This window comes from Anolis sagrei, chromosome 5 (assembly GCF_037176765.1).
Source record: "Anolis sagrei isolate rAnoSag1 chromosome 5, rAnoSag1.mat, whole genome shotgun sequence".
NCBI lineage: Eukaryota > Metazoa > Chordata > Lepidosauria > Squamata > Dactyloidae > Anolis > Anolis sagrei.
The window spans coordinates 104,777,785-104,803,939 of NC_090025.1; the positions used below are offsets into that span (position 1 = coordinate 104,777,785).

At 40.2% G+C, this 26,155-nt stretch overlaps 1 protein-coding gene across 3 annotated transcripts; it reads right to left on the reverse strand.

The window, feature by feature from the left end:
- LOC132776411 (janus kinase and microtubule-interacting protein 1) lies at positions 1-26,155 on the reverse strand. Of its 3 annotated transcripts, none has more exons than XM_067468947.1 (11): positions 26,074-26,155; positions 22,220-22,413; positions 19,572-20,066; positions 17,361-17,558; positions 14,540-14,659; positions 12,874-13,020; positions 9,419-9,559; positions 8,820-8,879; positions 6,532-6,657; positions 4,669-4,794; positions 1-2,879 (listed from the first exon to the last, which is right to left on the reverse strand). In XM_067468947.1, the coding sequence occupies exons 2-11, from the start codon at positions 22,364-22,366 to the stop codon at positions 2,682-2,684; spliced, it is 1,758 nt and encodes a 585-aa protein (XP_067325048.1). In that variant the 5' UTR covers positions 22,367-22,413; positions 26,074-26,155; the 3' UTR covers positions 1-2,681. The 3 variants fall into 3 exon arrangements, with proteins under 3 accessions (XP_067325048.1, XP_060634027.2, XP_060634028.2); XM_060778044.2 differs by lacking the exon at positions 26,074-26,155 and adding an exon at positions 22,853-22,978; XM_060778045.2 differs by lacking the exons at positions 4,669-4,794; positions 26,074-26,155 and adding an exon at positions 22,853-22,978 and having other exon boundaries at positions 2-2,879.

Sequence of the window (26,155 nt, forward strand, 5' to 3'; positions counted from 1 at the left end):
TAAAAATTTTAAAAACACTGGGAGATAGGGCAGTGTAGGATATCAGGAAGGGGATCCAGGGTATAAGGTAGGATTTAATGTCAAAGGGAAACCTTTACCTTACACTGTCATATAATCCAGGTCAAAGCAGATAATCTGGATTCTACATGGCAGTGTAGAAGGTGCCTGAGGATCTGTGAAATGGCAGTAATCCAAACAATGTGTTTGATGCAAATCTGCCCCTTCCATGCCTCTCTGTTTCCAGTACAGTACTTGTACTAAAAAATCCTCAAAAATATGAATTACAAAACAGTTTTAGCCCCAAACATTTGGAATAGGGATACTCAACATGTATTAGATCTTTGTAACATCACGATACTAAGTTGCTTTATGCAATGTCAAATCATCAGCTCATGTAGCCTGTCACGGGGTGGTTCTACGCAGCCATTTAAACTGAGTCATGATGTGGATTAAAGAGGTCACATTATTGCTTTGCTTGGTTATCGGAAGATCTGTGCACAATAGGTTGCAGAAACAGAGTGTCGACTTCTTCTGTGACGGCTTCAGACAACTTGTTCATCGTTGGCAGAAATGTATCCAAATGTCTGGTGATTATGTGGAAAAGTGAATAGTGGTAGCTAAAGAGCACATTCTAAGGATTATTTCTGCATTTGATTTATTAAAATATTCCCATCCAAACCCAAGTAACGAAGGTAATACAGAATAAAACAGTACACAACATGGAACATCTGGTAGTGTTTAAAATGGACAGAGGACTATATCTTCAATGTACACAATGCTACAATACTAAGTTTCAATTGAGATATTTTGCATTCTTTCATATTACATTTAGATTTTATAAAAGGTACATGGATATTCATTTTCAGCCTAAGATTTGAATGTGTAAACAATTAGCAGAATCACATTACAAAGGAATTCCACAAAAATGATAACCTATGTCTTAACTGGGTCAACCAGAACCAAAACTGCACTTAAGCGGTGTGTAGCGCTTTTGTGTTAGTGTATGTGTGAGTGTGAAAAATAAAGTAGCCACCATTAATATTTCTCAAAAGTATAATTTGTCCATAGTGTCTGGCTGAACTAGATCTCTAGATACTTAACAATTTTTTTAACAGAAAGACGTAACCTTTTGCCAAGAAACAAAATACTCAAGTATCACCAAAAAACACAACAAACAAACAAACTTGGGAAATAAATAGAAATCAGTTAAATAGAATCCCACTGGAATCCCACTGGAATTCCCCTGGAGCATTGCAGCACACCCAAATACCTGGACCGTGCTCTGACCTACAAGAAACACCGCCTGAATATCAAGCAAAAAGTGGGCATTAGAAACAATATCATACAAAAGCTGACTGGCACAACCTGGGATCACAACCAGACACAGTGAAGACATCTGCCCTTGCGCTATGCTACTCTGCTGCTGCATATGCATGCCCAGTGTGGAACACATCTCACCATGCTAAAACAGTAAACATGGCTCTTAATGAGACATTGCGCATTATCACAGGGTGTCTGCGCCCTACACCACTGGAGAAATTACACTGTTTCATCTGTATTGCACCACCTGACATCCGCCAGGAAGTAGCAGCCAATAGTGAATGGACCAAGGCAGTGACATCTCCAGCTCACCCTCTGTTTGGGTATCAGCCAGCACATCAACGACTTAAATCAAGAAATAGTTTTCTAAGATCTACGGAGACACTCGTTGGAACACCTCAGCAAGCAAGAGTCCAAAAGTGGCAGGATCAAACCCAGAACCTCAATCAATGGCTGATACCAAATGAGACACTCCCTCCTGGGCACACAAAAAACTGGGCGACTTGGAAGGTGCTGAACAGACTGCGCTCTGGCACCACGAGATGCAGAGCCAACCTTTTCTTAACTATTCCTTAATGGGGCTACAAAGTGGAATCCGCGATATGCGAGTGTGGAGAAGAGCAAACTACAGACCACCTGCTGCAATGCAACCTGAGCCCTGCCACATGCACAATGGAGGACCTTCTTGCAGCAACACCAGAGGCACTCCTAGTGGCCAGCTACTGGTCAAAGGACATTTAATCAACTACCAAGCTTGCAAACTTTGTGTTTTGTTTGGTTGTTTGTTTAAAAATGGAATACAACTGTTTGGTTTGCTCCTGACAGAATAAATAAATAAATAAAATTAAATAGAAATAGGTACATTCTCAGGATTGCAGTCTAGGAGTCTGCACCTTATTTGCAATGGCAGGAACAATCGCGCATCCTGCTGGACCGTGTCACATCTTAACAGCCTGATCAGGCCACTCCTCCCCCAGTTTTAATAAGCAACCATCTATAATGACCACACCAAAATAACAAAACAAAAAACTCCCAAAACTCATTCAGGTCTTTAGCCAAAGTGAGGGACAAAGGGCAATTCTTTTTAAAGTGGGCTGTGGGCTAAAGAACAGCTTGCGATGTGAATTATCACATATGTCATGTGTCACAATAACGGCCAATAATAAGTGGATACAATTTTTTTGTCCATGTTGGCAGTCCCTAAGGGCACTTCTTCCCTCCCACCTCTGAAACAGCTGAGAAAATTCCTGTGCAGACTCCATGTGGGCCCAGCATCCAGTACGTTAGACCAGGACCAGCCCTTGATGTATTTTTTTTCTTAACTGGTTTCAAACAAGCATTTTCCAGTAGTAGAAGAGCAGCTAGTGCACGCCATCAGTCACAGAAAGGTACCAGGCAGCAATGATGATGATGAGGGCAGCTGTGCAGGCAGAAGAAAGAACGAACTGGCAGAAACCATGAAGAAACCATTTTACTTGTCCTTTCTCAGTAAGAACCTTCTCCAAGTCTTCAATTTTTGCTTGACATTTGAGAAGATCTCCTTCCAGGATTTCATGCGTCTAAATGGAGAGTTTTTTAAAAAAACTATTAGAGTTTTATATGACTACTTTTTTATCATTATCATGACAATCAAAATTTTGTAGTTGAAAAAAATACTGTTAAAATGGTAATTTAAAATTTAGCTATAGATGTTCTTTTTTGTGCTTAAGTCACTGTCGGAAAATGCAAAAATCCTCTACTCAATACTCCAGTTTAGCTAGCTAACGGTTACCACAAATGTGGAAAGGGTAAAAAGAAACCTACGAGAGTTGAATAAAAAGTAATGCCTCCATCGTGGTAACTCCTCAACAGATGGCAGTACTGATATGCGGCAGGTACTGGCTTGTTCAGTAGACTCTCCTCTACAGTTCCATTTTGGCGGGAAGCCTTAGCATTCAACGGTTGTGTTGTTAAAGTGTGGATTATGGAACTCTGCGCAGATGGTTGGTCAATGCAACGTTCAGTTATTGAATTCTTGACAGCAGAAGGTGTCACCTCAACAGCAGGTGTCACCTCAACATCTTTAAACTTACTCATCCAAGGACGCACAGTAGTCACATCAACACAATCACCATAACAGCTTGCATTCTCTGATGAATCTCCTTTGGGGGACATCTTTTGCTGTCAAGAATTCAATGACTGCACATTGCTTAAGTCACATTGATCGACCATCTGTGCAGGGTTCCATACCTTGCACTTTAACAACACAACTGTTCAATGCTATGGCTTCCTGCCAAAATGGAACTGTAGAGGAGGGACTACTGAACAAACCAGTACCTGCTGCATACCAGTACTGCCATCTGTTGAGGAGTTACGAAGGTGGAGGCATTACATTTCATTCAACCCTCATGCCATCTATTAAATAGAGTGGATTTGGCAAAACTTTGTTTTTGCGGGACATCCTGCAGCACATTTTGCCATATTTTTCAATGAATATCTGATAAAGTCTCAACCAATTCAACATAGAATCAAAGAATCAGAATTGGAAGAGACCTCATGGGCCATCCAGTCCAAGCCCCTGCCAAGAAGCAGGAACATATATTGTCAAAGGCTTTCCTGGCCAGAATCATTGGGTTATTTAGTTATTACTATCTGGGAGTAAATATTTCAGCATGCTTCTAGAACATGGCCATACAGCCCAAAAAACCTACAACAATCCAGTTCAACATAGCTTGTGGCAGCCAGAAAACCGAAATTTCTGCAGTATAATAACTACTTTCAAAGTAAGCATCACAGAATTAAACAGGAAATAACACTTTCAAAGCAGGAACATTTTTTTTCAAATTTTGTTACATAGTGTAAGTATACAGACTTACAAGAACCACGGGAAGATTAAGAGGAGTATTTTCCTTGCATTGAAATAATTTTAAAGATATGTTCAAATTTGATATTTTTAAAAAACATATTTGCTGCTTGCTGCTTTGAGTATTTTCACTTCAGCTGAAAAGCAACAATAAGCACCATATACAAATGCTACATTTCTAGAATTACAATTACTTCATCTGCAATATTCCAGAGGTACGTTCTGGAATCTGTTTCAAAACCCAGAGTGGCCATGCTACGAGATTCCATGCATGGAAGTGGAATTCCATCAAAATAGTGATATACAAACCCCACTAATATACAAAAGGGACGTTAAAGAAGAAAAATAAAGGAAGTTAAAATCAGGTAGCAAGGACTCAAGCAGGCTAGTGGTTAGATAGGTGAACACTTGTATGGCCCCATCACTGGGATATCTCACAATTCAATATATGCCGAATTAAGCTATAGAAGCTGTACTCTTTGCAAAGCCACATAAAAGAAAATTACCCTAGTGTCTCTTTCTGCATCCAGGGTTCCCCCAACCTGCTCCTGGAGCAATGCATGCGCTCTTTGCAAAGCTTGATATTCTCTTGTTAGTTGACAGAACCGCAAGTCAGCTTCTTCAGGTGTATTCTTTAAATAAATCGTTTTAAAAAATGTTTTTTTCTAATGGTGCAAACATTGTCCATAGATGATTATTATTACTACTAATTTCCATTTACATAAGACTTATGTAAAAAAGCAATTATAAAACAAAATCTAACAGTGCAGGGAATTCTCCTTAATAATCAGTATTTAGTGAACAGAGTGCTTTTTCTATATAAAGTCCTTGCGTGGCAAGGCATTTAAAAGTATTTATGATTGCTGATAAACTAAAATTAGCAACTGTTTCAATTTAATTTATCATGTCAGAAGCGACTTGATAAACTGCAAGGAGCCATGGTGGCACAATAGGTTAAATCCTTGTGCCAGCTGAACTGCTGATCTGAAGGTTTGCGGTTCGAATCCATGAGGCAGGGTGAGCTCCCATCTGTCAGCCACAGCTTCCCATGTGGGGACATGAGAGAAGCCTTCCACAGGATAGCAACACATCTGGGCATCCCCCCCGGGCAACGGCTCTGCAGATGGCCAATTCTCCCACACCAGAAGCAGCTTGCAAGTGCAGTAATAGATATTTTTTAAAGTATTAAGGTAAAGGTTTTCCCTTGACATTAAGTCCAGTTGTGTCTGACTCTGGGGGTTGGTACTCATCTCCATTTCTGAGCCGTTGTCCGTAGACACCTCCAAGGTCATGTGGCCAGCATGACTGCAAGGAGAGCTATTATCTTATTGATCTACTCACTTTTGCATGTTTTCGAACTTTTAAAGTGCAATATTACACATTAGAGAAAAGAAAAATGAATATTTTGGATGATAGCTACAGCTATGAAGCCTGTTATTTTTTTTTTTAGAAAACTCATTGTTATAGGGGCTATGGTTTTGCTGTGAATAAATAGGTATTATTAAGTTTATTGCACTTAAATCCCACACTTCTTCAAAGGAGCTCACTTTCCAGTGTGTTTCCTATTTGCAAGAGTGCACTGGGGTTGAACTAGCCCTAGCTGACTTCAGCGCAACAAGAACATATACAGTTCTTCCTCTCTGTTCACATCAGCCTTTCAAAATACTGATTGGCTCAAGGAAACCCAGCTGACTTCAAGGGGATTTGGACGTATGTCTTCTTAGGATGTATGTACACTGAAGAATGAATGCAGTTTGACACCATTTTACCTACAATGGCTCAGTGTTATGGAATCATGGCTGTTGCAATTTAGTGAGACCCCCAACACTCTAGCAAATGCAGCTAAAGGCCTTGTAAAATTACATTTCCCATAATTCCACAGCATTGAGCCATGACAATTACATTGATGTCAAATGCTTCAATTCTGGCAGGGAATAGAGGGTAGTTCTGCACAAGACACAAAAGGGTGTTGGTGGTGGCAGTAGTGGCCATGCATGTCATGCCAGTAAACCTTATCTTAATGCCAGGCATTCCACTTAGTTATTACTATTTGGGAGTAAATATTTGAAATATAAAGTGCCTTAAGTGGGAAATATGTTTGTAAAGAGTAGGAAGTATTAATATATTGTCGAAGTTGTTGTAGGTTTTTCGAGCTGTACAGCCATGTTCCAGAAGCATTCTCTCCTGACGTTTCCCACAGACCTCCCAACCTCTGAGGCTACCTGCCATAGATGCAGGCAAAACTTCGGGAGATAATGCTTCTGGATCATGGCCATACAGCCCAGAAAACACACAACAACCCAGTAGGAAGTGTTAAAGGCAAGTTAATGAAAAACACTTTATGCCATACTACGTGCACAAATACCTACATGTTCCAAGTCTTTTGCTGTAGTATGAGTCCTGTCCGTTTTATCTGTGCTAAAGGAAGTCACTGATGATGTTTCGGAATCAGCTGATTCTTCTTCAAATCCAAAATATGTCTCTGCAACATGATTCTGCAACAACAGCAAAAGTCATTGTTACATAAAGATCCCGAAGAGCCCCTTCCATATACATGCATACACCTACACCTCCATATTCCTCTGTGCACCTCAACTGCTTTCCCTTAATTGAGGAATTAGGGGGTAATGACCCTTTAATGACCATGAGTAATACTGAAAAGAAAAATGGGTTCCCCTAAAACTGTGGAGACCAAAATCCACTCATTGTGGTAACGTGAAAGTATCAAAATTAACTCAATATATACATTACAAATACACATATCAACAAAACACAGAGCTGCCACATTCACATTAAGCAGAAACAACTGGTTCTTCTCTTGAAGTATGAAACAAAACCTTTGTGTGAGTAATAGTCTTTGAATGATAATAAATGTCCTATTCTTTATTGCATATGAGTAGACTCCAGTAGTCACACGAGTTGACTCCAACCTGCAACCGGTTTCGACTCACAAGATCCACCTCTCAAGAACATTGTTTGTGAATTACTTACCTCAAAAGTTGAGCTTTTTTTGAGCCTTTTTCGATAAATGAACCCAACCAGCTGATGAAGGCTCTTGTGAGTCGAAACCGGTTGCAGATTGGAGTCAACTCGTGTGACTACTGGAGTCTACGCATATGCAATAAAGAATTATTAGATTGGCTCCCTCCCTTCTGACCCTCAGAAAGAGAGTGAACAAGTGTTTGGAAATGCAGCGGAATAAATAATTATGAAATACGAAAAATGAATACGGAATGACTAGACAATGCTGTTGGACAATGTTTTTAACAAGACGATACTGGCGATGATATGTTTTAATGGGTTTTATGGTTTTTATAATATTAGGTTAAATGTTTTTAACTGTACTTTATGAATGTATGGCATTGAATTCTGCCAATTTCTGTAACCTGCCTTGAGTCACCGTAAAGCTGAGAAAGGCAGGCTACAAATGCTGTAAATAAATAATAATAAATAAATAAAAATTAATACATATTAAACATTTAAAAACATTACATTCCATATTAAAATCATGCTATCCATGCTAGTAAAGTATTGTCTCCTCATTTATGCTTTCATTCGAAGAATTCTTTGGCCTATGTAAGCATATGCCAAAATAAAATCGGCTAACCTTTAAAAAATAAGATACTGCTGTTTTTGCTGTACGAGACTAACTAAACTATCCCTATCGATCTTTTAACAGTTGCCAAATAAATAAAAAGCAATGGATAAGGCCCATCTCTTTTTTCCCTTTGCTTCCCTTCCCTTCCTTCCTTTTTTCTGTTATTGAGAATTACATCTCATCCACAAGGCTGTAGGTCAGAAACGGAATAGAATACCTTGCACCTATGAACTGTTAATACTGTATCTTTGGTATTTTTCTGTGTCATCCTTTGTCCTTTTCTTATTTCGTGAAAAAGGAATAATATCAATAATTAATATGCCCTAGTTTATATTTGCCATCCAAGCAGCAGCAACTCTTTTATAAGCATTTGCAATCTATAATTAATATATTCAGAAAGAGTCCACAATTATGTTCAAAAGGCACCAAATAATGGAAGATATGTTCTTCGGAAACCATCCCTTTATATCTTTAAGAAAGGTTCTTATTGAGTTAGGATCTAAAATAATTATCTGCACTTCATTAACTAAACAGGGATAGCAGGAGAAGTCCCAAACTAAACTCTTCGCTAAAGGAATTTGAACAAGGAATGAGCCAGAGGCCCCTTCTACACTTTCATATAAAATCAAGATTATCTGCTTTGAACTGGATTATATGTAGACTCAGTTCAAAGCAGATAATCTGGATAATCTGCTTTGATAATCTGGATTATATGGTAGTGTAGATCCAGCCTCAGGGCCTCTCCACACAGCCCTATAACCCAGAATATCAAGGCAGAAAAACCCACAATATCTGCTTTCAACTGGATTATCTGAGTCCACACTGCCATATATTCCAGTTCAAATGAGATAACATGGGATTTTATTCAGCTATGCGGACAGGGGCGTTAGAGAAAGGGCTTACTTCCTTTCCCACAATCTGGGGGCAGGAAATCTTTTATTATTTCCTAATAACATATTTATGGTTCCTGCCTATGTCAGACTAGTATTGAATAAATGGCAACTTTTAGTATAGAAAGTTTGGGGGGAATCTATCAAAATAGAGATAAAAGTTACTTGCCTTTGTGGATTTCAGATCTTTTCTTCTCTGTTTCTTAGAATGTAGCAATTCTTCCTGGTCCTATAGCAATAATAATAATAATAATACTAATGTTATATTAACCTATAGTGATATGTGTGTGTGTATACACAAATTATTTTGCCCAAGAGTGAATCTGCTTACATTCACAGAGGGATTCTACAAGATAAAATAAATAACAAAGAATCCACAAAATCATCATTGTGTACACCTAAAGCCCAATGCACTCTGTAGGCAGACTAAGGAAACCTTTCCTTATTACTATTGGAAAATGGCTTTCTGTATATGTGGGAGGAGGGAACACACTACATCTAAGGTCCCTTCTATATTGTCAAAGAAATCCAGATTATCAAATCAGATAATCCACATTATCTACTTTGAACTGGATTATATGAGACTACACTGCCACATAACCCCGTTCAAAGCAGATAATCTGGATTTTATATGGCAGTCTAGAAAGGGCCACAGAATGCAAGTTGTTTTACATTCAGATCAAATGGTAATATTCCTTTACAAATATCTATTAAAGGAGTAAGACATTAAGGTGAAGGCTGAGTTTGATAAATACTGGTGTTTATTACCGCTGTGAGATCATCAACACGATGCTGCTGTTGGATGATTTGCAGTTTAAGATATTCAATCTCCTTTTCTTCACGTCTTCTGCTGAGGTCATTCAATGAAGTATGTCTCCTCAAAGTTGGCTGAACAGACAGCTTTTCTTTCTATAAATAATATATTTAATTAGAATAGTCAGACATTACACTTATAAAAAGACTGTGTCAGACAATAGGAATATTGATACAAACAGCATGACTTTCTCTAAATTGTAAAATGAATTACAAAACAACAACAACAACAACAACCCTGTTAGCCTCTCCAGGCATTTTCTGTCCTTCCTTTCCCCCAACTGTACCTCCTTGCTTGAAGGAAGTCTTTCCATCTTATTCTTCCTACAGAGTTTGGCTTGCAATAGGATGGTCCTTCTGCATCCACAAATTCAATCATCTGCAACTCGCATATCTATATCAAACCTTGGCTTTGCAATTTTATATAAGGAACATAATTTTACTACCTCCTTGTATATCATAGGATTTGAGAATCCATAGAATGTGGGATCTGCTTTAGGTCCAGGAACTAAATCCCAGCAGATACTGAGGGCCACTGTACTTTACTTCAGATTTTGATTTGTATGTACTCGGAAGTTTTATTTTTATTTATTTATTTCATGTCAAAAGCACTGCATAAATAAATAAATATAAAACTGATAAAATAGAGGAGACACAAGCAAGTAAATATTTTTGACCAAAAATGGGCAATAGTGACTGCATTGTCTATAGCTTTAAAAAATTCATCCTCTGTGCATAAGGCAGGGCATTGAGGGCAAGTATATAGATGCCGAGTTGTTTGTTCTGCTCCACTTGGAAATTAGGCATGTCCTAATTCTTATTGCTGTAGCACAATGGGTCCTTCATATCCATGGATTTAACCATTCGATAATACAAAAAGTGATTTGTATACTTATTTTACTTATTTATACACCTGGGGTCATATCTTGGACCAAAAGGGTTCACAAGTCGAAGAAAGCCTGATCTATACCACTTTGATCTCAATGAAGTAAAATTAGGAAATTATTGTTAATGATTCCTGGTGATGTTGCTCTTACCTCATGCATACATTCCTTTCAAATACTACCGGGCCCAATTGCTACTGGGCCCAATTTAAGGTGCTGGTGTTATCCTACAAAGCCCTAAACGGTTCCGGCCCAAAATACCTTGCAGACCGCATCTCGGCCTACGAGCCCACGAGGACCTTGAGATCATCTGGGGAGGCCCTTCTCTTGGTCCCGCCTGCCTCACAGGCACGTCTGGCGGGGACGAGAGAGCGGGCCTTCTCGGTGGTGGCCCCCCGGCTTTGGAACTCCCTCCCTGCTGAAGTTAGACAGGCGTCTTCCCTTATGGCCTTTCGCAAGGGCCTGAAAACATGGCTTTTCGAGATGGCCTTCAACTGAGTGCTATGTTATTGGAAATGACGACCGGAATGGACTGCGACTATGAGACTGATTATGCCCCCATGATATGACGAAGCGGATTTTTAGTATAAGTAGATGTTATGTAGTAGTAGAATGTTGTTTACTGTCTTGATTCATTGTAACTGTCTTCTCTATGTTGTTGTACACCGCCACGAGTCGCCCTAGGGCTGAGAGCGGCGGTTAATAAGTGCAAGTAATAAATAAATAAATAATAAATAAATAAAGCCCCTCCTACACTTCTATATAAAATCCAGATTATCTACTTTGAACTGGATTATATGGCAGTATAGGGCGGTTCCAGACGGCCCTTTATCCCAGGATAATTCATGTTTTAAAAACGCGGATGTTTCTGGGGGGCTGTCTGCACCCACTCCAGAAAGTGCACGCTTTCTGGGACTAGCCCAGCAGAACATCTGGGGACCCTCCCCCAAAGCCCCCAAACTCATTTGAAAAGTAAAGAAAACTTACCTGGCCTCCAGTACACTGTTGCAGCTATTCTCCTGGCGCATAGAAATAATGCACCAGGAGAGTGGGGGGATGGGGGTGGAATCACTTCTCTCCCCACCCACTCTCCTGGTGCGTCATTTCTACACACTGGGAGAGTGGCTGCAACAGTGTACCGGAGTCTGGGTAAGTTTTCTTCACTTTTCAAAGGGATTTGGGGGCTTTGGGGGCGGGCGGTGGGTATTCCCACAGTTTTCCGTACTAATTTAGTCCGTCAAACTGTGGGAATGGTGTCTGGCATGGAATAAATCCACTATCTAATTAATTAGCTACAAACCAGGCTTTTCCTGGTTTGTAGCGAATTCGGTATTGTCCAGGATGTCATCTAGACATCCCCTTCTTTATTGAGGGAGTTACCACAATAAATAGGCTGCCTGGATGCTCCCGTAGACTCATGTAATCCAGTTCAAAGCAAATAATGTGGATTATCTGCTTTAATGATCTGAATTATATGGCAGTGCAGAAGGGGCCTATGTCTCTCTGTTACTGATTTTCCAAAAATGTCCTTTTAGGGACATCACCCTAAAGAGAGCCATGGGATCCCATCGGCTAAATGTTGTCAGCCACAGCTAAATTTCTGAGGAAATTGGATTGATATCATAAACCACAAAATTAGGGTTAGCACCAAGGGCATGAAAAAGGTGCTAACTGCGTGTCAATGAATATGCGCATACAAATGGTGCCTCTCTCTCCTGTGCAGCCTCCTCCTCCTCCTCCTCCTTGGTGAGCTGCCCTGCCTGCAAGAAAGCCCTAACCTGAGGGGAAGAGGTGGCTATTGCATATCTGAGATAAGATTGTGGAGAGTCTCCTGAAATATTTGGCAACAATACAAGGTTTCTGAATGCCACCTAGTGTCTGTTTTATATATTTACATGAATCTGTTAGCAACAACATGCAACACATGCTGACTTTGCTTGATGGCTTTCTTTTCAGGTTCAAAAATACCTCAAATTTTGGTTCTACAAAACTATGTTGCATATGTGAACATGACAGCCATGTTTGGAATGATGTCACATTGAGGAGGGGACAAGCTTGTTTTTTTACCTCTCTGGAGACAGAGACCTCTTCTATACTGCTATCGAAGCAGATGATCCACATTGTCTGCTTTGAACTGGATTATGGTATATGAGTCTACACTGCCAGATAAAGAAGTTTAAAGCAGTCTGGATTTTATATGGCAGTGGAGAAGGAGCCTAAGATTGTAATATGGCAACTAGAGGCTGTGCGAGTGCCTGGTGTAATTGTGCAAATCCTCTTTATTGCTTTTGTTGAGATTGTTGCTTGAAGTACATACAATGAACTCTTGGTACACAGGTCTGTAATGTGGTAAAGCAATGATAATTAGGAGCGATAAGAACACGGGTCTGCTAAATTAATTAACGCATTACAGAGATGGAGATTTCCAATGTTTTCAGTCAAATGTGATTTAAAAATGTATTATAATTAGCCAAAGAAACAAGCACACTGATTACAATTCATAATGAAAAGAGAATGTCGACTTACTATTTCCATATTTTCTCTGGATAGCTTGATAATTTTTTCTTCCATTCTTTGTATATTTTGCAGCATGTGTTCATTCTTTTTATTTACCCTTTTGTTTTTTTCGACAAGAGGCTTAAACTGTATTTCTGCTTCCCGACATTGTTTCAACTGAAGATAAAGTAGAAAATTAACTAGTGTGAATATAAGTTAATCCTTCATTATATCGTTGTAAACTGATATTATTGCTACCAGTTAAGCACTTTTTCCATTTCCTTAATTTAGCATATTCTAATCCTGTGTTGTTTTTTTACATTCGTAATCCTAAACCTGGTTACCTCCATTCTTAAGAGATGGGAGAAAACACTAACGAATCTATTCGGTCTTCACCATAACACGTTAACAGTTTCTTATATGCTCTATTCCTCAGATACTAATGTTATGCTTTTCCTAAAAAGAATAATTTTGTTTATATTATTTGAATAAACTTCTATAAAGTACAAACTTTGCAAGTTTGTCAGTTTGAGCTAGAGAATGCCAACATAGCGCCTCTTCTTATTGCAACAATCTATTCCTCAAGCACTTGAAAAAAACCTCAGAGCATTTGTGGTGTAGTAGTAGTAGTAATAGCACAATTAAAGCCATGGCAGACTGTGCAAAAAGAATCTGTGAAAGCCAAGGTGAACAACCATCTTGTCAGACTACACAGTGAAGCCATTCAAATCCACAAGAATGTGAACAATTTCAACAGAAAGGAGAGAACATGAAAATAAACAAAATTTGGCTACCCGTATTTTAAAAAACTCTAAAATCAGGACAGTAAATAAAGAGCAACACTCAAAAAACAGGGGAACACCAGAGAAGAAACAATCAGGGCCATCTTACACGTCCCAAAAAAGGATTCCCCGGGCAGTAATCAGCCAGGCTTTGAAGCTGCAAGGCCATTCAATACTAATAAAAGTGGTCAACTACAACATTCACACTTGCCTCAAGCAGACCCTGGACATTCCACAGATATATAAACCTCACTTGCCTAGCTTCCAACAGACCACACAAAACCTCCGAGGATGCATGCCACAGATGTGGGTGAAATGTCAGGAGAGAATGCTTCTGGAACACGGCCATACAGCAAGGAAAACGGAGCCACCGGTGGCGCAGTGAGTTAAACCCCTGTGCCGGCAGGACTGAAGACTAACAGGTCGCAAGTTCAAATGCAAGGAGAAGCAGATGAGCTCCCTCTATCAGCTCCACCTCCTCATGCGGGGACATGAGAGTAGCCTCCCACAAGGATGATAAAACATCATAAATCATCCAGGCATCCCCTGGGCAACGTCCTTGCAGACGGCCAATTCTCTCACACCAGAAGCGACTTGCAGTTTCTCAGGTCGCTCCTGACACAACAAAAAAAAAAAAACCAAGGAAAACTCACAGCAACCCAGTGATTCCAGCCATGAAAGCATTCGACAACTCATGTGCTTAGTCTTACTCATATGATAAGGGATCTGAACCTTTCTAGTTAAAGGGGATTCTTCATATAAATATTCAGGTTTACCTCCTGCAGAGGTAGATTTATCTGCATTTTCTCCAGCACCTCATTATTTATGGAAAATGGAGCAGGCTGATAAAGGTTCATGTGTTTGTTTGTGTGTTTTCCCTGTGTCTTTTAGCACAGTGTTGTTAGTTACTTTACCAATTTGTTCCTTTCATCCACTAAAAGTGTATTTCGGTCTTCTAGTTTCTGTATTACAGCATTCAGTTCTGCAATTTTTAGTTGAAATCTTCGTAGGTCTCTCTCATCTACATGCTGTTCCTTTAAAATATAAAATGTATATTAAAACATAAAACTGTAAGCATTCATCACATAGAATGAATCAATGTAGATAAAATTGGCCAATATGTGAAATAGATGCAATATAATCTACATCAAGTCTGGAAAACATATTACAACTATATATGCTTGCAATTTGTATCAGTGTTGAAATCCCTATGTGCTCAACCACATTTTGTGGGTGCTTCATTTATGCCCCTTCTACACTGCCATATAATGTAGGCCCCTTCCAGGCAGCTGAATAAAATCCCACATTTTTTGTTTTGAACGGGAATATATGGCAGTGTGGACTCAGATAACCCAGTTCATACCTTGAGCCAGCTTCAAGGCGGGATATAGTGCCTGTATGGATTAAGCCCTCCATATACGCCAGATCATCAAAACAGACATTATCCTCTTTGAACTAGATTAGAACATGAGTCCGCACCGGGACTGTGGAACAGCTGGCTGGGAGTCAGCTGCATTAAGATCACTACTGACCAACAGGTCGTAAGTTCAAAGCCAGCCCAGGTCGAAGTGAGCTCCCGACCAAAATTGTGTAGCTTGTTGTTGACCTTTGCAGACTGAAAGACAGTTGCATCTGTCAAGTAGGACATTTAGGTACCACTTACGTTGGAAAGCTAATTTAATTGATTTACGAGGCCATAAAAATATCCAGGAAGTATGCAAAGAATGAGGAAAGTACTTCATCAGTGTCACAAACAGACAGTGAAGTGACAGCTCCCCTGGTGGCCAGAAGCTGGAATGTTAAATAGCCTCTGAGTGTCTGTCTATATATGTTGTGTGTCTATGGCATTGAATGTTTGCCATGTATATGTACATTGTAATCCACCCTGAGTCCCCTGTGGGGTGAAAAGGGCAGAATATAAATACTGTAAATAAATTAAATTAAATTAAAAGCATATTTTATGTGGCATTGTAAAAGGGACCTTAGAGTCCTTCCACACAGCCCTATATCCCAGGATATCAAGGCAGAAAATCCCACATTATTTGAGTGTGGACTCAGATAGCCCAGTTCAAAGCAGATATTGTGGGATTTTTTGCCTGATATTCTGGAATATAGGGCTGTGTGGAAGGGCCCTTAGTTAGCTAGCTTCCTCCCTCCTTCCCTTGTAAGTAGGCCAAATTGAGCATTCCTTATTCCTTATCTCCATAACTAGATAAGAAGAAATAATCCCCCATTTCATTTAGGTCCTGTGTGTGTGCACATGCATGTAAATGATACACTGTGAGTAATTGTGGTTGGCACTTAGTGCACCACGTGTAATAACTTCACCAGGGTTCTTGTGTTTTGACACAGAAACGTCAAGGTGATCCTGAACTCTCAAGCCTCAATCCTACATCAAGGTTACTTTTTATAAGAACTAACAAAAATCGTCGATTCTGACTTTTTTAAAAAAAGAAATAATATAATTTACTTAAGATGGAAGAGTGAGAAGCCAATAAGAATCACAGAATCAGAGGTGGAAGAGACCATATGGGCCATCTAGTCTAACTCCTGCCATGTAGAAAAAGCACAGTCAAAGCAGTTGTGACAGATGGCCATTCAGCCTCTAATTAAAAGCCTCAGAGGAAGGAGCTTCCACCAGACTCTGAGGCAGAAAGTTCCACTGTTGAACAGATCTGACAGTCAGGGAGTTCTTCCTAATGTTCAGGTGGAATCTCCTTCCCTGTCATTTGAATCCATTCCTCCAAGTCTGTAGGGCAAACAGAAAACAAGCCTGCTCCCTCTTCCTTATGACATCATTTCAAACAGTTAAACATGGCAATCATGCCTCCTCTCATCCTTCTCTTCTGCAGGGTAAACATCTCTTTAAGCAGCTCCTCATAGGGCATGCTATAGTCCATCCCTAGTGAAAGTATCTATAAAAACCTCAGAAAAGGTAATGTTACTAGGAAAGAATATCCTTAAGGATCAATGCAAAGCTCCACTTTTAATGTATGTATACCTGGTCCCAGCCCTAAAGAGGTAATTAGTTATCATTTGCTAAAATAGTCACTAAATAAAATAAGAATGGGAGGGGAAATTTTTTTGATAACTACAGTATATACTCCGCTCCTCCCTAGAGTCACCCCACATTTAAAGGGTTGCTGTTCAGAGATCCAGTCCGCTGTGGTGTTTTGAGCATTAGACCATGGAGACCACTGGCGGAACTTCGGGAAGTCACATTCTCTCAGTCTCAGAAAAAGGCAAAGGCAGACCTCCCCCAAATAAATCTTGCCACAAAATCCCATGAATCATAGAATCAGAGTTGGGAGACACCGTAAGGGCCACCCAGCCCAAGCCTTACGGCCTCCATAGCTTGGAAACGAATTGAAGCTACAAAGCAACAACAGTATTTTTCAACAACATCAGACTGAAAGGTGGCTGGAGCTTCTCCCATTGATGACTCTATTGGGATGGCTTCAATTCTTCTTCGATTTACCCACAGAGTTTCTAGATGCTGATTGAGTTCTAAGATAATTTCTTGTGTCAAGAGCAATAAGAACAATGTTCTCAAGGCTACAGATAATGTGTTCTCTTGTGAAGCCTTGGAAAGGGAAGATGGCCATGTTCCAAGACATTGTGGATCAGATGAGCTAATCTAGCGTGGAAGTTGGTCTGCGGTAGAGATTCCTCACCTGTGAACTAAAGAACTACATATATGTTTTAAAGAAATGGTTCTTTTACTGGACCTCCTACCAGTTCATTGATGTCTCCTGCTCCAGGAGGAAGTTCTTTCTTTGGGCTGCTATGGTATCGTTCTGCTTCTTTGGCTTGAAGAAGCTGCTCATCCAGCGCTTCTTTTTGGAGCAGCAGCTTTCTCGTATGGCCTGCTTGGGCACCCAGATCCTTTTCCAAAGCCAGAATCACTCTGTCTTTGCTCTTTATTTCATCCATCTTTAAAAAAGTTAGAAAACCAACAGCAACATACAAAACATTAACTCACTCAAACTCTTCAAACAAAATGAGGCCTTATTTCTTCCTTCCTCCCCCTAGTAGAACACAATTCAAGTTATAGTTTTGGTTTAGATTATCCCCTTAACTTTCTTTGATATTGAAATGGATATCTTTGAGAACTCTTAATTCCTTCCCATAAAGTTGTAAATGGACAATACAGATCCACTGTAAACAGATACACACAGCCTCAGAAGATACATATTTTGATGCTATGAAAAGCACTTCATAATCTGATCAGCATTCATTTTCAAAACATCTGTAGTTCTGAAATTTCCTGATATTAAATTATTTAGAGATGGCAATCTGTTGATTAGGCAATAATTCTGCCAGAAGGTAAGTAGCTAAACAACTGATACAGGATTTTCAGATTACTTATTCAAAATTTAATTTGACTATTTTGAATATTCCAGACCAAGGTAATTCAGTATTCTGTAAATAACTGTTGGAAATAGCAACCTTCTTCAAGCCTCCACTAGTTATTTGTTATGTATATAATTCAGATTACTTACTGTATTGTATATGTGCATATTGGTTTGCAGTTTCCCTTAACCCTTTGTTGTGGGCGGGGCTGCAGGCTCCGCCCACAATCAGATCTGGGCTTGTTCAGGGCTTGTTCGAGGCTCAGACTCCATTTTAGATCTCACACTCCATTGGACTTTCAGACTACACAGAGACTCTATTAGGCTCTCAGAACAGAGAGATGCTTTAGATCAGGGGTCCTCAAACTAAGGCCCAGGGGCCGGATACAGCCCTCCAAAGTCATTTACCCAGCCCTCACTCAGGGTCAGTGACTTGAACGCACACAACAACAATCCTATCTCATCAGCCAAAAGCAGATCCACACTTCCCATTGAAATACTAATAAGTTTATATTTGTTAAAATTGTTCTTCATTTTAATTATTGTATTGTTTTTAAGTGTTTTTTGCACTACAAACATGATATGTGCAGTGTACATAAGAATTTATTCATGTTTTTTCAAATTATAATCCGGCCCTCCAACAGTTGAGGGACTGTGACCTGGCCCTCTGTTTAAAAAATTTGAGGACCCCTGCTTTAGATTATGGACTGTTGATTATAAGAAAGATGCTCTGTGTTACCCTCACAGAGAAATTAATTCAAATCTATTTGTAACTGGATTGATATGCAAAATACCTGTATGCTGAATATATGAAGTTTGTGAGTAAACCAACTTTTAAAGAAGACTACTTATTTTGTCTCCTGAGAGTATGACTTAAAGGCAAATGTATTTTAAGTGACAGTATATGTTCTTTGGGCAACTGAAAAATAACACTTCTGAAACTCTGCGCTATATATATATATATATATATATATATATATATATATACACACACACACACACACACGATTAATGCATTGGCATATCTTTGTCCCTAACAGTTCAAAGACATATCTAGGTACATCAGTTTAACAGCTGAGAAACCTAATTGCCTTGCATGAATGCCATTTTCCAAAAAGGTAATGGCACCATCTTTCAAAAGGTTATGACTTCTAACAAGGTCATGCCTTAGAATTCTCTGAAACTAAATAACCTTAAATTAAGGTTGAATTAACAATTTGAAGAAGAGAGTCCTGACTGAAGTCTTTTTTTTAAATTCCTTCTGTTATACACTGGACCTCATATGTACACATGCAAATCTGCTTGTGTTTATATTAAGATATTTGAATGTGTGCAAATATGGCCCAGTGCATACCATTCGCCCTCCATCTTGATCCACATCAAAAGAAGGCTATGAGGATGGTGGGGGGCATTTCTCGGGACCGACAAGTCTGTGTGCGGACCTGCAGATCCCAGGATTTTTTGACTCAGTTCTAAAACGTGGATTTTGGCACTGTCTGGAAGAGATACTTTTACATGACAGTATTAAAATCAGTTTAAAAAATGGGCCATCATATGCTACAGCTACAAAAAGTCTATTAGGCAATAAACCTACCAGCTTGCGGATGTCCCTTTCACATTCCCGCTTTATCCTATTAATCTCATCTTGATGTGATTGGTAGGCCATGCGCAGGTCAGCCGCCTTCATTTTATCTGCCTGCATGATATTACTCAAGGCTTCCTCCACCTGTTTTTTACCTGATTTGAGTTCTAGTATCTCTTGCTGCATCTTTATACATTCGTTATCAAACAGTTTCCGGGCTTCTTCCCTGGCTTCATTTAACAAGGCAGTTTTTACTTTGTCAGCTGCTCCATCTCGCAACATATTCACGGTGGACTGCAATCGTTGTATTTCACTGTCTTTTATTTTCACCATGCGAGCCATCTCTTGTTCGTGCTGCCTAATTAGTACTTCCCTGAGAGCTTGGAGTTCTTTCACCTTCTCTTCATGGAGTTTCGCCTTCAGTTCAGATATGTAGGCTTTGTGTTTGTGCTGATCTTGTTCTCGCTCTTGTTTTACTTCCTGCAACTTCTCTCTCAGTTTACTCAACTGGAACACAAGGACAAAATGGATTAATAAAAATATCCAAAACTGTTACAGCTTTTTCTGGGTACTTTGCTTGAAGAGCTCTTTGAAGTCAGGATCCCATGGAAAGTATTTTGTAGCCGATGCCTACATCTGCCGAGGCAAAGCCCACTAGCTCTAAACAAAGTATATTCCTCACTGAGAGTTGGACCCGAATCTAAGGGCACTTTCAGACAGCATCATAATCCAGGAGACATAAGTGAAGCAAATAATAATAATAATAATAATAATAATAATAATAATAATCTTTATTTATACCCCGCCACCATCTCCCCGAAGGGGACTTGGGGCAGCTAACGAAAGGCCAAGCCCAAAAGTACAATACAGCAAAATAAAATACAAGATGCAGAAAACAAAATTACATCAAAATAAAATACGTACAGCAGCAAAATAAAATAAAGCAAGTTAACACACTATAAAATCGAACAGAATGGATGAGCCGAATGGACGAGGTAAAATGATAAAACCCTGGATGAAATAGGACAAGAAAATATGTAATTGAGGGGAGCCCAAATAGGATAAACAGTGAGGTAGGCTTTCAGTTTAGGATGGGGAAAAGTGCATCATAGAGGCAACATTTTAGATGGAGCAGACAGAAATAGGATAAATGGTTACTCTCCGAAGGCACATCGGAACAGCCAAGTTTTCAGGTTTTTCTTGAAATCAACTAAGATGGGGGCTTGCCTAATGTCACCGGGTAGTGAGTTCCAAAGTCGGGGAGCCACAGCGGAGAAGGCTTTCTCCCTCGCTCCCACAAGTCTTGCCTGTGATAGAGGAAGAGGCGAAAGTAGGGCCCGCAAAGAATTGTGGGACCTGACAGCGAGTCCAAACACAGAGCTGTCGGTCCCAATAAATTCTCCCCTGGCATCCTGACACCTTCTTTTGTATTTTGGAGATCCAAACGATGGATGGGGAACATCCAGGGGAAGTTTACTTTTACTCTGAGATACACTGAATCTCATATACATTGGTGCAGATATCTGAATGTGCACACAAGCAATTTTATATTATCTCTCCATTCATGTAAATTTAAGGTCAGTTTAATTTTATAAACACCAGTTCTTTATTTTCTTTACAGAAAACATAGCCAAAGATATGGCAAAATTCGTTTTTGTAGTCTAGAATGACAATTGGCTATGGAATTGAAGTACCGTATACATATTTGAAAGTTTCTACTGAAGCTCAATCATATTGCTATTAAGTCATCTTTCCACTCAGCTCCCTTGTCGTACTCCTCTGACTTGAAACACCACACCAGCTTGGTAAAATCAGCAAGCAGTTTATTGTAGAATATATGTAGCCAAAGCAGTAAATAACAGGAAAACAGTAAAAATCCAAAATAATCCATAAACTTTAAAAGGAAACCAGGTCCATTAGTACATAGAAATCCATGAAGCAAGGCACTTGAAAACATGGAACAAAACAGCAGGACCTCTCAGGCAAAAAGTTTGACTTGGCAACAACTAGATTCAGAAAGTTCTTCCCCTGTTTACTAAAACTTCACTATCATCTCCTTCTCCACCTGACAAAGCTATCTCATCATCATTTTCAGGCTGCTGCTCTGAGAAAAGCAGTGAAAGGTCTTTCCCAGGAATGTGACTTTGCTCAGATCTCTCTTCTGAACTTAACTCCAGCCTGGGGCAAACCCGCATCCTAAAGCCCATCATCAGAAACATCATTCCCATTCCCGTTATGTACACAGAGGCGGCTCAACCCATTACGCGAAGTAAGCATTTGCAGTATAGTTGATTTTGCCCAGGGGCGCTCTTGAGGCGCTCTTGGGGGAAAATAGACCTTGACATATGCGAGTTGTAGTTACTGGGATGTATAGTTCACCTACAATCAAAGAGCATTATGAACTCCACCAATGATGGAATTGAATCAAATATGGCACACAGAACTCCCATGACAAATAGAAAATATATATCAGTGATTGGTTGGGGGAGGGGGGGGGGTGGCAAAATACTGTTTGCTTACCATTGAAAATTACTTAGGGCCGCCTTTGTATGCACATCAACATGAACATTATTCCCAACATAAACATCATCATGAGCATCAGACACAATCACAGGCTGAACAGGCCGACATACAATACCCCTCTGTTTTGCCTTACATACCTTGCGTTTCTCCTGCTGATATTCAATCTGGGTGTTGCTCAGTTTAATTTTCAATTCTTCATAAGCGGCCTGGATAGCTTCAATCTCCATGTCAGTCTTCTCTCCCTTTGTGCGACTCTTCTTGGACATAGCGTAAAAGATGTACATTCAAATGCACATTTTGCCAGTTATCCAGCAGTTTGCCTTTTAAAATGCTAAAGGAAACATAAACATTCGTGTTTACTGTTTGCTCACCAATATAAGGAACATGCTTAGCTAAAGTTGACCCTCTTGTAATTTCATTTATTCCAGTGGAGCAGATTTTAAAATGCTCTTCACTCTCCCACTGAAACTGGATTTACAATGCAAGCCTAAAATCTGTTCAGGGCCAGGAGAAAGTCCAGTGCATCTCTGTCTCCTCCCCAAATCCTGCACTAGTCAAACATAGAAGCGTTTTCGCTCTTCATTCCTATTTGTCACAGCAAGCACTACCAGGACTTTCAAGAAAATTTCATCAGATCAATATTAAGACATATTGTCTATTGAATACTAAAGTTAAAAGTATAAGAAAAGCACTTCCTTTTAAATATGTCCTAAATCATCTTTCTAATGTAGACCTATTAAAACAACTGATGAATGTTAAGTCAGACATACTAAAAATCCTGGCCTGATTCTAGTTGGATTGGAAATAGGTTTAAAGCCTAAAAGGAGTTCCAGTATAATATTTTTGCTTCTTTTCTGAACTCCACTCGCAGCAGGTTTCAAGAGAAGCAAAGTGTTCTTCACGGCCAAGAAGCTTAGCATATACTTAACCTCTAAAAATAGATAGGATATCTAGACTGCAAACAGAAGATGACAAATCCACTACCTGTAGAGCAACTGCCACATCTTATTCTGTCCCAGCTGATCAACATCATGCTTTCATCTAACTCAGTGTTTCTCAACCTTTCTAATGCTGCAGCCCCTTAATACAGTTCCTGATGTTGTGGTGACCCCCAACCACAACATTATTTTCATTGCTACTTCATAGCTGTACTTTTGCTACTGTTATGAATCATAATGTGGATATCTGATGTGCAGGGTGTATTTTTATTCACTGGACCAAATTTGGCACAAACACCTGATACGCCTAAATTTGAATACTGGTGGGGTTGAGGGGGGGATTGGTTTTCTCATTTGGGAATTGTAGTTGCTGGGATTTATAGTTCACCTGCAATCAAAGTGCATTCTGAACTCCACCAACGATGGAATAGAACCAAACTTGGCACACATAAATCCCATGACCAACAGAAAATACTGGAAGGGTTTGGTGGGCATTGACCTTGAGTTTTGGAGTTGTAGTTCACCTACATCCAGAGAGCACTGTGGACTCAAACAATGATGGATCTGGACAAAACTTGGCACAAATACATAATATGCCCAAATGTGAACACTAGTGGAGTTTGGGGGAAAATAGACCTTGACGTTTGGGAGTTGTAATTGCTGGGATTTATAGTTCACCTATAATCAAAGAGCATTCTGAACTCTACCAATGATGGAATTGAACCAAACTTGGCACACCGAACTCCCATGACCAACAGAAAATACTGGAAGGGTTTGATAGGCATTGACCTTGAGTTTTGGAGCTGTAGTTCACCTACATCCAGAGAGCACTGTGGATTCAAACAATGATGGATCTGGACCAAACTTGGCACGGATATTCAATATGCCCAAATGTGAACACTGGTGGAGTTTGGGGAAAATAGACCTTGATGTTTGGGAGTTGTAGCTGCTGGGATTTATAGTTCACCTATAATCAAAGAGCATTCTGAACCCTGCCAGCAATAGAATTGAGCCAAACTTCCCACATAGAATCCCCAGGACCAACAGAAAATACTGTGTTTTCTGATGGTCTTTGGCGACCCCTCTGACACCCCCTTACAACTCCCACTGGGGTCCCGACCCCCAGACTGAGAAATGCTGATCTAATGTCACAGAGTTTTTTTTTTGGACTGCTACACTGTGCTCGTACCTTGGGAAGTCCAACTTGGCCACGGTAGTCCAAGCTCTGGTTACATCCCATATAGACTACTGCAACGCTCTCTATGTGGGGTTGCTTTTGAAGACGGTCCGGAAGCTTCAATTAGTCCAACAAACGGCAGCCAGGTTGTTAACAAGAGTGGCGTTCAGGGAGCATACAACCCTCTTGTTGCGCCACCTCCACTGGCTGCCAGTTTGCTACCGGGCCCAATTCAAAGTGCTGGCTTTGGCCTATAAAGCCCTAAACAGTTCTGGCCCAACTTACCTGTCCGAACGTATCTCCCCTTACGAATCATTGAGGACTTTAAGATCATCTGGGGAGGCCCTGCTTTCGGTCCTGTCTTCATCACAAGTATGTTTGGTGGGAACAAGAGACAGGACCTTCTCAGTGGTGGCCCCTCGGCTTTGCAACGCCCTCCCTAGGGAGATTAGATCTGCTCCCTCCCTCTTAACGTTTTGAAGTAAAGTTAAAACGTGGCTGTTCGAGCACGCGTTTACAAATGCAGAGTAGCTAATATATAGGAAATCGAATGACTTGACGATGGAACTGGACAATGGTTGATAATGAGACGCTAATGATGTTGTTTTTACTGCTTTTGTGATGTTTTGTACCATCTAATGTTTTAAAATCTATATTATGTTTTATGTATATTGATTTGTTGGAAACTGCCTTGAGTCGCCGATTGGCTGAGAAAGGCAGTATATAAATACAGTAAGTAAGTAAGTAAATAAATAATGTTCACATTCAGAATGTGTCGCAGGAACAGTCATTTTAAAGAAGTGCCAGTGTTGATATCAGGGCGCCAGGATGGTATAGGAGTTTTGGTGTTGAACTAGGACTTGGAGGCCACAGTTTGAATCTCCATGGAAAACACTCAGTGATCTTGCAAGTCACAACCTCTCAGCCTCAGAGGAAGGCCATGACAACCTCCTCTGAACAAATCCTGCCAAGAAAAGCCTATGATAGGTTTGTTTCACAATCAACAGGCATTAGAAAGGACTTGAAGGGACATAACAACAGTGTTTATATAGAATCATAGTTGGAAGAGACCTCATGGGCCATCCAGTCCAACCCCCTGCCAAGAAGCAGGAATATTGTATTCAAAGCACCCCTGACAGATGGCCATCCAGCCTGTTTAAAAGCTTCCAAAGAAGGAGTCTCCACCATGCTCCAGGGCAGAGAGTTCCACTGCTGAACGGCTCTCACAGTCAGGAAGTCCTTCCAAATGTTCAGATGGAATCTCCTTTCTTGAACTTTGAAGCCCTTTTTCCACATCCTAGTCTCCAGGGCAGCAGAAAACAAGTTTGCTCCCTATGACTTCCTCTCACATATTTATATATGGCCATCATGTCTCCTCTCAGCGTTCTCTTCTTCAGGGTAAACACGCTAAGCTCTTTAAGCCACTCCTCATAGGGCTTGTTCTCCAGACCTTTAATCATTTTAGTCGCCCTCCTCTGGACACATTCCAGCTTGTCAATATCTCTCTTCTGGTGTGAGAAGAGGAGAGGGATTTATAGTCTCACACCAGAAGCGACTTGCAGTTTCTGAAGTCGCTCCTGACACGACAAAAAAAAATTGGACACAATATTCCAAACTCTGGGAGGTATAACATAGAATCATAGAGCTGGAAGAGACCAATGGGCCATCTCATCCAATTCAGGAAAATACTATCAAACACTCCCAAGAGATGGCCATTCAGCCTGTGCTTAAAAACCTTCCAAGAAAGGGACTCTACCACGATGGAGGGCAACTGCGGGACAGTTCTTCCTGTCAGGAAGTTCTCCCACAAGAGTGTGCCCGGTTGCTTTGCTCCTGCCTCTTCCCGAGAGGATCTTGTTGGCGCCCCCCAACTCACCTGCGGTGAAGGGGCTCCTGCGCGGCATTCCTGGACCTGGCTTGGAGAGCCAACTTCGCCTCTGGGCTGCCTCACCGACTGG